We start from the raw sequence: 16,462 nt of genomic DNA, 5'->3' as shown, positions 1-16,462 counted from the left end.
TTGTCGTCCGTACAACCTTAAGATAACTAAACCTCGTTTATGAATAAGGGCAATTAAGGACATATTCGCTTATAAGAAATATTTGCTTTCGATTAATTGTAAGTGGGCTATTAAAATATATATTAATGGGTCTGTTATAAAATTAATCATTTAAATGATGTTTAATTGTAATGGAACTTACTGTAACGCGAGGTCGTTGAACTCAAGTAATCTAAAATGACTTCCTTTTAATTCTATTTATTTATTTAAGGTCAATTCATAAAATTATATCACTTAGTCGAAAAATCGTGTTCCTGCAATAACAGGTGATTACATCATGCACACAAACATACAAACTTAGATTTTTTTTAATGAAAATAAGGGACGAAGGGCCGAGACGAGTAGGACGTTCAGCTGATGGTAATTGATACCCGTTACAATGCTGTGCCGCTCAAGACCATTGAAAAACCGAAAAATTCTGAGCGGCACTACAACTGCGCTCGTCACCTTGAGTCATAAGATGTCAAGTCTCATTTGCCCAGAAATTTCACTAGATAATTTATATGTCTAGATAGAGTCTCTTGCTGTTATTCAAACTATAAAAACAGGCCAGGAATATTAGTTTAGTGTGCGTGACAAGCTACGTCTTACACTCGCGATTTGTATGACTCTTTGTGTAAGTGTGCGTGAATTGCTCAAAATAGAGGTTAGTTCCGAGCTCAATTTTTTTCGACATTTTCACAGCTGTCATCTATCTGTCTATCTAGATGTATAAATTATCTAGGCATACAAACAATTTAGTTCATAATTATATACAAGTAAATTGAAGTTGAAACGGCAAAATGCCAAAACAATATAAAAAGATAAATTAATTTCACAAATAATTACAATTTACAATGTCACTTCAATATAATGACTAAAATATAATATATAATCTTAGATTAAGGATTGGTCTCCGCTGCACTCCAACTAGATACTACACTATCTAGGAACAATTTTATTACGACAACTATTAGATGCTTGTGTGCGTGGCATCTTTCAATAAATTTTAAAACATACGCTTCGTGTTATTTTACATTGAAATTAATAAAATGGAATTACTCTGATAAATATGGATGTGGTTATAACCGAGCGTAACACACTAGTCTCATTCAATTCACTTCAAAAATAAAATCATAAACAGCTAAAAATATTATGAAGACTACCTAAGGGAGGCGTACGTAATTAACAAAAGGTGACAACTTTACTAGTCGTTCAGTGAGATACGAGCATTTAGACAGTTGACAACGGATTCGCTTAGAGTCGCCGTCATGTCAAACTGTTGCTACCAGCGCATTGTATGGTAATTAAACTCAAGCTGGAATGTCACCAGCTCAATGTGGCACATAAATTACACCTTATTAGCGACTTGACAGAATCATAAGAGAAAGTCCTGTTGGAGAAATTAGTTGTTATTAGGTTGTTCTCAAACTGAGATTTGAACAAAGCATACAAGATTTTATAACGATACGTTACTCGTACGGTTAGCTCAGTTGGCAGAGCGCTGGCTCAAAACGCCAGAGGTCGTGGGTTGGAGTACCGCATCGTTCATAAAATTTTGTTTTCAAATTAAAAATAATCCTAGAAGTGAGTTGATAACCTGCTCAACCCCAATATTTGCATATTAGGAAATTGACTTGAGATGTCGCTCTTGTAAAACTAAACAATATGTTATGTTTTTAAAGTTATCAACTGTAAAGTAGATCCTGTAGATGAAGCCACAACCTGAGAGTTGAACAAAGCAAACAGAATTTTATAACGCGGCGGTACTCGAACGGTTAGCTCAATTGGTTAGAGCACCGGCACGGAACGCCGGAGGTCGTGGGTTCGAATCCCGCATCGTTCATAAAATTTTCTCTGGTACTACTGGTCCGATTTGAATGATTCTTTCAGTGTTGGGTAGTCCATTTATCGAGGAAGGCTATAGGCTATGTTTTTTTTCAAAATTAGGGATCCGTAATAAAATTGCTATTTTGTAACACAAGGTGTAAAATCGAAAACCTATTTTTGCGTGCGCTGCAAAAACTATTGACAATAGAACAAAATGATGTACAGGCTATAATATAGGCAATATTTTATTACTTATAAAACTATCGCGTGAATTATACTTTATATGGCAAAACAACGTTTGCCGGGTCAGCTAGTTATAAATATAGCCTACATCTCCAATCAATCGCCTCCATGGCAGTCAGAGTTCCAATTTGCTCTGTTGGTAGGGAAGCATATGTTGCATGAAGCCTAGTTTATAAATGATAGTGCTTTTATACTGATGAATAAAGCAATTCGTGCGAAATTATTCCCTAACCATTCCAAAACAAATTTTATTGAAGTAGATTTTAGAGAAGTTTGCGGAAATCCATAATTATCCAAATGGTTTGAGTTTTCTTTAGTGTTAATTCCGCCAATATTTGTCTCGTGTTTCGCCTCTACACGAGGCATCCTCAGGACATACTAACTCGTCAAAATCTGGCACGAGACTTAGGTCTCGTGCAAAACATTTTGACATTACAAAATATTTAAATATGCACAACGTTTATGTTCAAGTTTTCACTTCTACCGGCACTTCCTGATTGTAACCCGTATTTTTTTCTCTGACTTACTTTGAAAATCTGACAATTTTCGGTTAAATAAATGGCAAATGACAATAACAAATAATGTGGCTTTATATTGGTAACAGAATTTCCAAAATCAGTCCAGTAGATCCAAATATTACCCCCTTACAACCTGATAAATTTACCTCTATATGCTATTTGGACAGATACCAGTGGGAGGCTCCTTTGGACCGGATGCCGGCTAGATTATGGGTACCATAACGGCGCCTATTCTGCCGTGAAGCAGCAATGTGTAAGCATTACTGTGTTTCGGTCTGAAGGGCGCCGTAGCTAGTGAAATTACTGGGTAAATGAGACTTGACATTGACTATGTCTCAAGGTGACGAGCACATTTGTAGTGCCGCTCAGAATTTTTGGGATTTTCAATAATCTTGAGTGGCCCTGCATTGTAATGGGCAGGGCGTATTAATAACCATCAGCTGAACGTCCTGCTCGTCTCGTCCCTTATTTAAAAAAAAAGAAGATAATTTACGACAAAGCACTGAATATGCGTGAAATAAGGCCATGTGAAGCATACGGCGAGATTGTGGATAGTAGTGAAGTCGTGAGCATTGCTCGTGACGCGACTGCTGTTAACGGTTCTTAATAGCCCCTAATGCTTCCGAAACTGTGCGAACGCGGTAGCCCACCTCACCACACATCCTCCAGCAATTTACCCTGACCCTACACGAGTGGGTAACCCTATCTGATGCGGTTCTGATCGTGTATTTAGACGTTAACGGTAACCAGGGTAATCGCTTGCCGATGCTTTATCACGACTTATAAGGAATATTCTTTAACATATAGGATTTGCTAGGCTCCGCAAAATTGCTAAATTTTTAAAGTGGATTGTGTTACATCTTATATCGTTAAACGAGCAATTCTTGTATATATAAAATCTGAATCTCGGAAACGGATCCAACGATTTTAATGAAATTTCGTAAACAGGTAGTTTCGGGGGCGAGAAATCGATCTTACTAGATTTAAATAAATGTAGTATTATCCGTGTTTGAATGAGAAACTGCTACAATAACATAGAAAGGTTAATTTCGCCACTATATACGAGACTATAATAGCTCAGATGGGACATCCGGAAAACAGAAGATGCGGGTTGGAATCCAGATGTCCTATCAGTTTTTTTTCGTTCAAGTTTTGTCCATTCTTAAAAATCTGAGCAAGGCTCGGTCGTCCGGATATTTTTATAATAAACTCCCAAATGATATTAAAATATTAGCAAAAATTTATTTAAATGTATCGTAAAAAATAAATTAACATCTACAGCCTAATGTGAAAGATTATTTGAATGATAAAGATAGTTGGGATTAATGTTTCTAAATTTATTTGAATGTTATTTTAACTTTTGTACTTCATCCTGACTTTTTTTAATTAAATTGAAAAAAATAAATTAATTTACGTTAACTTCTTAATATGCATTCATTCATATTTCTTGGAAACTCCTTTTGCATACTCAACTTAAGTGAACAAAATTTCGGTATTTCATAGTGTAATAATCGTAAAACGACGCGACCGTAATATATTTAAAAAAAACTATCGATTCGCATTCTAGGTACTTAAGTTTTCCAAAAAAATTGTCTCTGTTTTTACACATAAAATCTCAATAATAGCTAAACTAATTAAAATTTCACTGATGTATTTGTTATAAAAAAAGTACTGTAAAAGAAATACCTACTTTTAATACTATCTCGAATCTGGTAAACGGTGGCATTGATTTCGTTTACAATATGGATTTTATTTACAAATCGAAATGGACCAAACACAAATATTACAATCAGAATATATTCAATTCAAATCCTTATTTGTGTGCAAATTGTGTTATTGAAAAACTATTTAATGCGTTCTCTTAACCGATTTTTGAATTGAAAACGTGTTAAGCCGTGTTGGGCACTTTTTGTAAGGAGAAAATCTTATGGGTTCGCGTCAACGACATGCTCTTGACTGGCGTATGCGATAAATAAATAATAAAAAAAATATATCTCAAAAAATATATCTATATACTTAAATACTTTTTGGATGGGGTAAAGCTGCCGTATTGTGCAACATTAGTGCTGTGTATAAGATATGAAAAGTTCAATGTGTGTAAATTGTGCATTGTTTAAATAGTGTTTCTGTTTGCTTCATATATTATTGAAAATAAACTTTAAAAATATATTGAAACATGAAATTTTAAATTTTAATACTAATAATTAATTGTCATTAATTTTTGCGCCGTTCGGTGTCGAGACACTTGGCCCGTGGGGCCCAGAGGCGCGGAGAATGTACAAAGTACTATCTTCTCGCCTGAATAGGGCTACTTAAATTTTCACTTCTGTCACACAGTCTCTACAGCTGCCATTTTTTTATGGTTTTGATGTTAAGCCGAACAGAGTCGCAGGCAAAGGTAGCGAGGCGTCGTGTGAACTTCCCATACGTGAACGCCGGCGGCGGATCAGTACCGCTACTGATAAACTCAAGTGGCCTGCACTGAACGTTTACGCGGAAATAGTTATAACGTTTAGCAAACAATTATTCAATTTTCATAAACGAGATCGTGGCGTGAAAATAACTAGCTTTAAACGTGAAATACTTTATTTTAATATTGAGAGTGAAGTTCAATTATTATTCGCTTGAAGTTAAAATAAACCGATCGGTTATTATACAAATGATTTAAGTTTTCTTTAGTGTTAATTCCGCCAATATTTGTGTATAGTATAGTGCCAAAATATGGCACGAGACTGCGATTTTGGTGAGACAACACGTCCTGAGGATGCCTCGTGTAGAGGCGAAACACGTGTCCGAATTGTTTTAAAAACAAATATTGGCGGAATTAACACTAAAGAAAACTTACATCATTTGTATAATTATAGATTTCCGCAAAGTAACGCCTAATTCAATAAATTTTCTTCGATCGGTTCGTTACGGTTGTAATTATGTTTTAATTTGACAACAGATAAGTCATACAATAATTAATACGTCTAGATAGACTGTGAAAGCTGTAGTTTTAAAACTGAGGTTGACAGTTAACCTCTATTTTGACAAATGCACGGAAACTAACACAAAGTTACATACAAATCGCGTGCGTAAGACGTAGCTTGTCAAACACACTAAAGTAATAAACCTGGCCTGTTTTAATCGCTTGTATAGCAGCAAGACATTAGAGACCCAATATATATAATATAATACCTATATATTTGTAATTAATTAAATTTTTATGTAAAGAATTTTAAGTATTAATAATTAAGCTATGTGTAAAAAACCTGAATGAAAAAAAATATTAATTAAATATTCAATAGCTTCAAAGCTATATATGCATAACAACATAACAATGGGATATTTCCAATAGTGTGTGAACTTAAATTGACATTTATACGAACTTAATTAAACATGGCTGTACCGCAGATATCGTAATTAAGCCTAGCCTCTGACGTATCGATAACATAGGGCCTGCCTTAATTATCGAGCGATGGTCCACTAAGTTAGTGCAGTGGGTCATCGATGTCTCGATACTACGAGAGTTCACGAATCGAACTATCTAACTAAAATTGAAATAAGATTGAGTATATCTTTACTCTCTATTTTCTGTTATATTATTCATATTGAGTCTGATTATGGACCACGATAGCTTTACATGGGTTCTTTTTTAAATAAATATGACAATTAAGTCTGTCGAAAATTATAAAAAACAAAAAAAAAATCGATATGATTTAAAACGCATTTATTAAATCGATGCATAAGTGATTTACTACTTAGAATTTTTGAATAATTGAGTTATTTATTATCTAATAGAAATCTGACGTATCGATATAACATAGGGCCTGCCTTAATTATCGAGCGATGGTCCACTAAGTTAGTGCAGTGGGTCATCGATGTCTCGATACTACGAGAGTTCACGAATCGAACTATCTAACTAAAATTGAAATAAGATTGAGTATATCTTTACTCACTATTTTCTGTTATATTATTCATATTGAGTCTGATTATGGACCACGATAGCTTTACATCTTTTTTAAATAAATATGACAATTAAGTCTGTCGAAAATTATAAAAAACAAAAAAAATCGATATGATTTAAAACGCATTTATTAAATCGATGCATTAGTGATTTACTACTTAGAATTTTTGAATAATTGAGTTATTTATTATCTAATAGAAATCTGACGTATCGATATAACATAGGGCCTGCCTTAATTATCGAGCGATGGTCCACTAAGTTAGTGCAGTGGGTCATCGATGTCTCGATACTACGAGAGTTCACGAATCGAACTATCTAACTAAAATTGAAATAAGATTGAGTATATCTTTACTCACTATTTTCTGTTATATTATTCATATTGAGTCTGATTATGGACCACGATAGCTTTACATCTTTTTTAAATAAATATGACAATTAAGTCTGTCGAAAATTATAAAAAACAAAAAAAATCGATATGATTTAAAACGCATTTATTAAATCGATGCATTAGTGATTTACTACTTAGAATTTTTGAATAATTGAGTTATTTATTATCTAATAGAAATCTGACGTATCGATATAACATAGGGCCTGCCTTAATTATCGAGCGATGGTCCACTAAGTTAGTGCAGTGGGTCATCGATGTCTCGATACTACGAGAGTTCACGAATCGAACTATCTAACTAAAATTGAAATAAGATTGAGTATATCTTTACTCACTATTTTCTGTTATATTATTCATATTGAGTCTGATTATGGACCACGATAGCTTTACATCTTTTTTAAATAAATATGACAATTAAGTCTGTCGAAAATTATAAAAAACAAAAAAAATCGATATGATTTAAAACGCATTTATTAAATCGATGCATTAGTGATTTACTACTTAGAATTTTTGAATAATTGAGTTATTTATTATCTAATAGAAATCTGACGTATCGATATAACATAGGGCCTGCCTTAATTATCGAGCGATGGTCCACTAAGTTAGTGCAGTGGGTCATCGATGTCTCGATACTGCGACAGTTCACGGATCGAACTATCGATAATAATTTATACGTTCACTAAATTATCTTTACTCACTATTTTCTATTAAATTGAATCTGATTATGGAAATAGCTTTACATGGGTTCTTTTTTTTAAATAAATATGACATTAGCTTCTATCGAAAATTCTAAAAAACCAGACAAAAAACTTTGATTAAGTATTGGTCTCAGCTGCGCTCCAACTCGTTACCGCAGTCATAGTCGCAAGTGCGGCAGCTAATACTACTAGTGAGCGTACTCGAGCCAGTCTTGAACAATGTGTGACGTTGACGTGCCACAATATGTTCTGTTAAATTTTGCTAATAATTGAAACTAAAATGCCAGGTTGCGTTGTAAAAGTGTGAAAATAATACTACAGTAAATAAGAAAGACATTAGGATATCATAGAACATATCTTCAGTAAGTATTTTGTATTTTATTAGTTTCAATGTAAAATTAATACGAAGTGTATGAATATGAAAGATGCCATTGAGTGTCAAGATGTCACGCACACAAGCATCTAATAGTTGCCGTAATAAAAAAGCTATTGTTCTTAGGTAGTGCGGTATCTAGTTGAAACGCAGCGGAGACCAGTCCTTTATCTAAGACAAAAATATTTTGATATGATATCAAACGCATTTATTAAATCGATGCATTAGCGATTAAGTATTAAGAATTTTGGAAACCATACTAATTTAGTAACTAATTATCTAATAAGAAAAACAATCGAGTTCAATTTAATCGATACGATAATATTCGCCGTAAATGTATTTCCTTGTAAATGCTGTTAATTGGGTATTTAGAAGTGGTTCAGGACACAATGGGTGTTGGTACACAATCGTTCTCGACATAGGTGGCAAATGCGGTTAATTAGTTGACTTTTAGAAATCTAGTGCTTATACAGGATGTTCCTTTTTTTCTTATTACAACATTGACTACAAATTATACTTCTTTCCGTAAGACTGGTTAATTTATTATTTGTGTTTCAGTCTGAAGGGCGCCGTAGCTAGTGAAATTATTGGGCAAATGAGACTTACACTTAGTGCCGCTCAGAATTTTTGGGTTTTTCAAGAATTCTGAGCGGCACTACATTGTAATGGCAGGGCGTATCAATTACCATCAGCTGAACGTCCTGCCCGTCTCGTCCCTTATTGTCATAAAAAATAATTATTATTTCATATTTAATTTGTTTAATTCTTATTTCATTTTTATATGAGTGCTGCTAAAACTGTCCACTTTTTCATAATTGGTGTTTTCTCATAGTTTTTCATGTATAAAATATAACATTAAACTTACTTAATTTATCAACAAGATTATATTCCTTTAAATTCTTCTTTTATTCCGTAAAATGTATAAAAAATACACAGATTTGAATATTTTGTGTGTGAGTAAGATACAAGGAAAATATGTTGAAAAAAAGTATTTATTTTATTATTATCACTAGGTAAGTACATTTTGTAGCAGCCTGTAGACCGGCGAACCATTAGATTCCCACAGTCGCACATACAGGGTGTTCACGAAGTAACCCGATGTTGTATCGCGCGGAAGTATAAACGCTGTCACCCGCGCCCTTTACTCGCCGTGTCGAGATTCCTATTGTAAGCGATTTCTGCACTGATTACGTAAAGCCATCGCGATCTATTGCTTAAAGAGCAAGTCTATTGTCTTTGCTCCACGATTGTTGGGTACTTGTTTTTAATTCGTTAGTTTTTATTTGCACACAAGTAAAGCAATTCAGCAATGAGAATGTGAATACTATGTAATGAGGCGGTACTGCCTATGTAAAAATTTAAATTTAGTTTAGTTTGGATGGCGTTTGGCGACGAAGCATAATCCGGCTAAGTTTGAAAGCGAACAGTTGATTAAAACGTAGCGGTTTTCACCTATCTCCGTTTTTAACAGGATTATATCTGTCATTTGTAAATCTATGAATGACTGCACGTTTCATACAATCGTTTGATTCGCTTTTTCTTTAGAGCTAGGCTGCCATTCAGTCAAAAAGACTATTATTCTAAAGAAATCATTTGGAGAAAATATGATGACGAATTTTAACGTTGTTAGATTTGTGGTCATATAACTAGCTTAATTACAAACAGTATCGCTTTTTCTTATATATATCTGTTACATTGATGTGATTTTAAAATAATATTTCTAAACGTTCTGCTTTTGATTGCATTTGATAGGCCCTGCACATTATAATGCATTGCCGCTCAGGATTCTTGAAAAACCCAAAACTTCTAAGCGGCACTACAATTGCGTTCGTCATCTTGAGACATAAGATGTTGAGTCTTATTTGCCCTGTAATTTCACTAGCTACGGCACCCTTCAGACAGAAACACAATAATGTTTACATATTATCATTGCTTCACGATAGAAATAGGTGCCATTTTGGTACCCATAATCTGTCCTGTGCAAAGGAGCCTCCCACTGATATCTTTTTGTATATGATGACCCTTACACAGATATAATAACATTATCATATTTACTTCCCTATTTTACTAGTATTTTGTTATTATATAATATTTTAGTAAATTATCTTCAAATTCATATAACTCAATGAAATGTTAAATCAAAGAAAGACATTGTTGTGATACTCTTAAATCTGGTTATGTTGTATTCAATATTTTAAGCTAATTGTTAATATTTTAAGTAAAAAAATTACCCCAACTTTCTTTACACATTCTTGATGTATTGAGGACTAATCCTTTTAAAATGTTTCATTGTTGTGGTTTAGAAGATTAAGATGGTGTGGGACACTCCCTTAGTTTGTTTCAGAGATCAACGAAATCTTATTTTAAGATTTAACTGTTTATTTTTTAACACAATAACGGTTGTTTCGACTTAAATAATTAACTGGTTTGTGTCTTCTAATACAATTAACAACTTTTCTGCACTTTTTATTGTTTTCACTATAACACTTGGATGCAGCAGAGAACGAAATTATTTTTAACATTTAATAATGTTTTAAAAAATATTTTTCTCGATTGTTGTAGATGTAGTCAATGCTTGTGGCGGTGAAGGTGAGGAGGTAGCACGATCCAACTACAGCGGTCTCTTACAGAATAGAGTAAGCTTCATGATACTAATAAATTTACTTTCAGATTTATGCACCATATGCGAAATTTACATAATTCTAGCTGACTCAGCAAACGTTGTATTGCCGGTATTAAAATCGCGATACAAAAGTAACTGTTGATCGTAGATGGGTGAAGTTGTATGTATTTTTTAATGCTGACTCATAATCAAACAAATTAAAAAAAATGTCAAAAAAATTAAAAAAAAAAACTTCGTGTGGACCACCCTCAACATTTAGGGGGATGAAAAATAGATGTTGTCCGATTCTCAGACCTACCCAATATGCACTTAAAATTTCATGATCAAGCCGTTTCGGAGGAGTTCAAAGTTTAACACCATGACACGAGAATTTTATATATTAGATGTAACTTATAGAGACCGCATGATTGAAAATAGTTATAGTATCGAAATTTATTTTCAACAATCTGTGAACAATTTAAATGCAATCTATTTATATTGTGGTATAAAAGGTCTTTTCAATCCATCAAAGTTGAACGCTTCGAAGAGAATATTCAGATCATAGATTAAGGATTAATCTCCAACTAGATACCGCACTACCTAAGAACAATAGCATTTTTATTACGGCAACTATTAGTTGCTTGTGTGCGTGATATCTTGACACTCAATGACATCTTTCAAATTTTGTAACATACGCTTCGTGTTATTTTACATTACGGCGCCCTTCAGACCGAAACACAATAATGTTTACTCATTACTGTTTCACGGCAGAAATAGGCTTCGTTGTGGTACCCATAATCTGGTCGGCATCCTGTGCAAAGTAGCCTCCCACTTAATGATAATGTAAATTTTCATCACCATATCCACACTTTTGTGTAGGTATTTTTTTGGTTTTAATTTGTACGTGATGTTGAGAACGGGTGTGTTGATACACAAACAATACACACTGGTGCAAATAGTAGTATAATTTCAACGATGCTTGAATTATGAATCTGAATTAAATAAATGAGTTAAACTTTGCTAATAATCGAAACTAAATTGCCGGGTTGCGGTGAAACTTTGTAAAAATAATAGTACAAAAAATAAGAAAAACACTGAAACCGCATATCATCAGTAAGTATTTTGTATTATATTAATTTCAATGTAAAGTAACATGTGTGTTACAACATTTGAAAAATGTCATTGAGTGTCAAGTGCACACAAGCATCTAATAGTTACCGTAGTAAAAAACTATTAATCTTAGGTAGTTCTGTATCTAGTTGGAGCACAGCGGATACCAATCCTTAATCTAAGGTTCAAATAATATATTATATGAGATTCATACTCCTGTGAGGTACTTGAAAAATAAAGATTTTTATGAGAAAAGTCTTGGCCGTGCCAAATAATGTTAATTGTTGACGTTAGAATGATCATCATATAAATACTCGGAGAATTCAACCCTGTCATTTACTTTGTGGTAAAAGTTTGAAAATTTCTTTTGACGGTCTGAATCAAAATATAATGATAATCTATTATATGAATATAATAGATATATCGTCAAAAGATATCCTCGAGTTAATTTTTTCTAGACGTCACACCGAATCGAATAATCTATAAAAATATATGAAACTTATTTAACATGAAAGGATGATAATTATCACGGACTAGTAAAAAAATAAGAACTCCGTGTCACCTTACATAACAGTGTAGCACCAAAACAAGCCGATTAACGTGTAAATACGTAGCCCCGCGCACACACTTACACTACTACAGGCCGATAGGCGGCCACTATGATAATTATTGTGATCGTCTGTGACAGATCAGTTTGCGTCTCAATAAAATATTTTAAAAATGCCGTCGTGCGTTGTAAAAAACTGTAAAAACAATAATATAAAAGTATTTGTGGATATATGATTATTTAAGGGAGAAAAAATTGTGTCACTGGTATACCCCGTAACCGCACACACACTAGCATAACGGTGCTTCACTTGCTAATATCACGGCGCGGAGTCCTTCTTTTTTTACTAGTCCGTGGATAATTCTATGAATACTGTCAGAATACCTCCTTATATTTTTCTAGACGTAACATGAAATCGAATAAGCTATTATAATATGAGATGCTCACTTTTTTGAACTTATTAACTAAACTAATAATTCATATTTTTGGAACGAAGTTCCTTACGGCAGGCTTGGAGGGGATAGGGATTTTGCTGCGCGATCGAACTGAAAAAAATGTGATAGTAAAACCGTAAGAAAAAATCCGTGGAAAAAAGTGCGTGGAATAAAACCGTTAAATGAGACGTGCGCAGGCGCGACAGTCGCATACACAAGCGAGTAGTGTATATATTATCAATATTATTATATTAATATATGATAACGATTATAGCAATATTAGAACGATTTTTTTTGCAATTTGTGTCGATTCTACATTAGCCGAAGGAACTTCGTTCCCAACTGGTGTCCCACGACACCACATCATTTTTTTTATGAAAATCAGGGACGACGAGCAGGACCTTCAGCTGATGGTAATTTAAACGCCCTGCCCATTACAATGCAGTGCCGCTCAAGATGATTGAAAAACCCAAAAATTCTGAGCGGCACTACAGGTGCGTTAGTCACCTTGAGATAAAAGTTGTCAAGTCTCATTTGCCCAGTAATAGCGCAATTGTATTTCCGCTCGGAAATTTAGGAAGGCTTGCTGTAACATAATTTCACCAGTGGGAGGCTCCTTTGCACAGGATGCCGGCTAGATTATGGGTACCACATCGTTCTGTATGAAGCAGTAATGTGTAAACATTATTGTGTTTCGGTCTGAAGGCAGCCGTAGCTAGTGAAATTACTGAGAAAATGAGGCTTAACATCGTAGCTGTCTCAACGTGACGAGCGCAGTTGTAGTGCCGCTCAAGAGTTGTTGGGTTTTCAAGAATCCTGAGTGGCAGTGCACCGTAATGGGGCAGGACGTAACAATTACCATCAGCTGAACGTCTTGCTCGTCTCGTCCCTTATGTCATAAAAAGATTAAATGTAAAATTTTAGCTGTTTTCATGAAACAATTTTGATGTTCTAATATCTTGTTTTTGTTTCAGAGAAATCCACTACAATCACAAGAAAGAGACCTCATTTTTACGGTGGTGATGTAAATAAAGAAGTGCACTGACATCATAACTATCATTAGAATGAATCAGTATTCAAACGTCACCATAAACTAATTTTCAGACATCTCTACGCGGCCTTTAAAATTATTCGCCATTGATAAAATTATGGGGAACAGTTTTACATTCCGTGACTTAAGCTGTCTTTTAACGTTGACTAGATCAAGTTTTAACATTAACATAACAACGAGTCTTCCTAAATCATTAAATACATACAAATGATTATTATATTTTAAAGATCGACTTAATTTTTAATAAAAAAAAATCATACTGTCGTCTGTGGATTTGTAATTCAGTGAAAAAATGTATTTTGGTGATTTGTAAATAGTATTTATTAGGATTAATGACGGTAGCGTATAAACGGCTTAAATGCTTAGCTATATGTTTATGTAAAATAATATTTATGTTATATTTAATTTTGTTATTTGTAGCCTCTAATACGTAGAACGTACGGAGTTAAGAATTTAATCTTATAAAAGGTATTGGGGATAACGTTCCTAATCAAGCGAGCGGGAAGGAGTTAGGAATATTAAAATATTTATGATGGTAGCCGATAACAAATTTGCTTCAGAAATATATATGTTGTTCCTAAATGTATTGCTACAAGAAAATACAATGTAGTTGAAAAGTTTACTGTTTGAGTATAACAATCCTACAGAATTTAAGTATTTAGCATTTTGTTCAATGAACGTAAAATTAATTCTTTACGTTTTTCATGGTTTAAATGACACAGATTTTTTTAACTTGTGTTATTACGTTAATTTATCCAATAAAATAATAAGTTTTTATGATACTTGCACGGCAATTAGAGCTAAGTGTAAAGATACTTTTTTTTTAAATCATTTATATAGTAATATTATGATTTAACGCTACCATACTTCGTACCGCTTACGAAGTACAGAGTAGATATGTTCAGAGCTGTTTTTAATAAATATATAAATATCGTTTATATTATATTATATAAAGCTGCTATTAAGCTCGCCTGCTAGTTTTGACCCGGTTTTATCTACCTAAATATAGCAGTAGCTTTTAACCCACGTTTGATATGAAGTAACAATTAATTAACAGGATTTTTTTGTAGATAAATTATCAATCATATATTCATCATACCACCTATTTTTAACAGTCTTTAAATCAATCCTCAGTATTCTTATTAAAATATTACGTACGTAAATATAGCATGTGTTTAAATAATAGATATCACTAAATAACGTTGTATTACATATTTTTAACAACATATTTTTTTTTCTTTGTAAAACATCAGTGAACAAATGTTTTTATATACATATTTATAGTAACATAGAGTTTTAACATTGCGAACTTGTTGTGTATGAAATATTTTTTAATATTGTATGAAACATCCTTTGTAAACTGCAGACTAATTATTTGATTAACCTTTACAATTTTTATAAACTTTAAGGCTGGCTTGCATCGTATTAGCTGTTATAGTTAAGATTTAAGACAAATTTAACATCAGCAGTAACGCTGACTTTAACACAGTCTGCGGATTGTGTTGCACCATCGTATTCCTTGACATAGTTAAAGTTAAAAAGTGAAATATCAAATCAATATCGAATATTTATTTGAAACTATTGACAGGTCGCTATTTAACATTAACAAAAGCTTTAGCGAAGATTGAAAGGTTATGGTTAACAGTAAAAGCTATGACGTCATCTAAAAATTGTCAAATGGTGCAACTCATTTTTTGCTTAACCGGTATTTTAAAATGTTTATTTGTGCTAAAGTTAGTTAATGCAACCCGGCCTAACTGTATTATAATATGGTTATGTTTATTAGTATATGCTCAGTACGCAAGCGATGTCGCTATGCGCAGATATAGTAAACAGGGTCTCATTGGTGGAAAGCGCGGGGGGAGCATGCGCAGAACGCACCTATCGTACAACCGGCGTTCATAACGCGTGCGCAATGTATGTACTTACGCATAATTCTACTATATTTTTTTGCTTATGACTCTCTTGATCCGGGCTCTTTGTACGTAGTTGCTTCTATGCTTTAGCAGACAGGGCCTTAAGTTAGGCGTATAAATCAACGTGCCAATATTTGACGAAGTTGTCAACCAGCCATATTTTATATAACTAGGCTAAGCTGTATAAAAATAATATTTCAAATGTTACTATTTACTTATATGTATTTCTTGTAGATTTATAACAATAAATAATTGTAAACTCATTTGTTTTTTTCTTTACCAACCCAGAAATAAAAACCAAGAAACGAGACTCTTCGAATGAGACGTTCGGAATTTATACTTAAACTGTATTGAATCTAGAGTTTCCTAAGGATGAATACTCGCATCCCTGGCTTGTCGTTATCGCAGAAGAGCGGATAAAACAGCAATCAGGAAGCATCCACGGTATAGTCGGGAACTAGATTGATGTCACAAGCAAGTCTTCAAAATATATCGCAGCGGACAAGTGGCACACAAACACTTAAAAGGTTAAGATAACTCATTACAAAATAGGTCTAGAACTAAAAAAATTTCATAAAAGATCCTTAGTTGTTTAGAGGGAGCCATTTTGAAAGTGTAATAATCATCAACCGGAAGACGTCCACTGCTGGACAAACGCCTCACCCAAAGATCTCCACGAAGATCGGTCCTGCGCAGCCCGGACGCAGACGATTTTGACCAAATCGTCGATCCATCTTGTGGGGGACATTCAAGACATAGGTAGACATAGACAACATCTTTCCTACCAA

The 16,462-nt window shown here is 33.6% G+C and overlaps 1 protein-coding gene across 4 annotated transcripts in view; it reads left to right on the top strand.

Moving 5' to 3' along the window:
• The window catches only part of LOC126966030 (protein drumstick), a 48,392-nt gene extending 32,455 nt beyond the window's left edge, over positions 1–15,937 (top strand). For all 4 annotated transcript variants that reach the window (XM_050809906.1, XM_050809909.1, XM_050809907.1 and 1 more), the window contains exons 3-4: positions 10,577–10,650; positions 13,682–15,937. In XM_050809906.1, the coding sequence (XP_050665863.1) occupies positions 10,577–10,601 (25 nt within the window). In that variant the 3' untranslated portion in view covers positions 10,602–10,650; positions 13,682–15,937. The remainder of the gene's footprint in view (positions 1–10,576; positions 10,651–13,681) is intronic.
• The last annotated feature ends 525 nt before the right edge of the window (positions 15,938–16,462 follow it).

The sequence above is a fragment of the Leptidea sinapis genome, chromosome 9 (genome assembly GCF_905404315.1).
Source record: "Leptidea sinapis chromosome 9, ilLepSina1.1, whole genome shotgun sequence".
Classification (NCBI taxonomy): Eukaryota; Metazoa; Arthropoda; class Insecta; order Lepidoptera; family Pieridae; genus Leptidea; species Leptidea sinapis.
The sequence above is the reverse complement of the archived record's forward strand: the minus strand, read 5'-3'. Positions and strand labels throughout refer to the sequence as shown.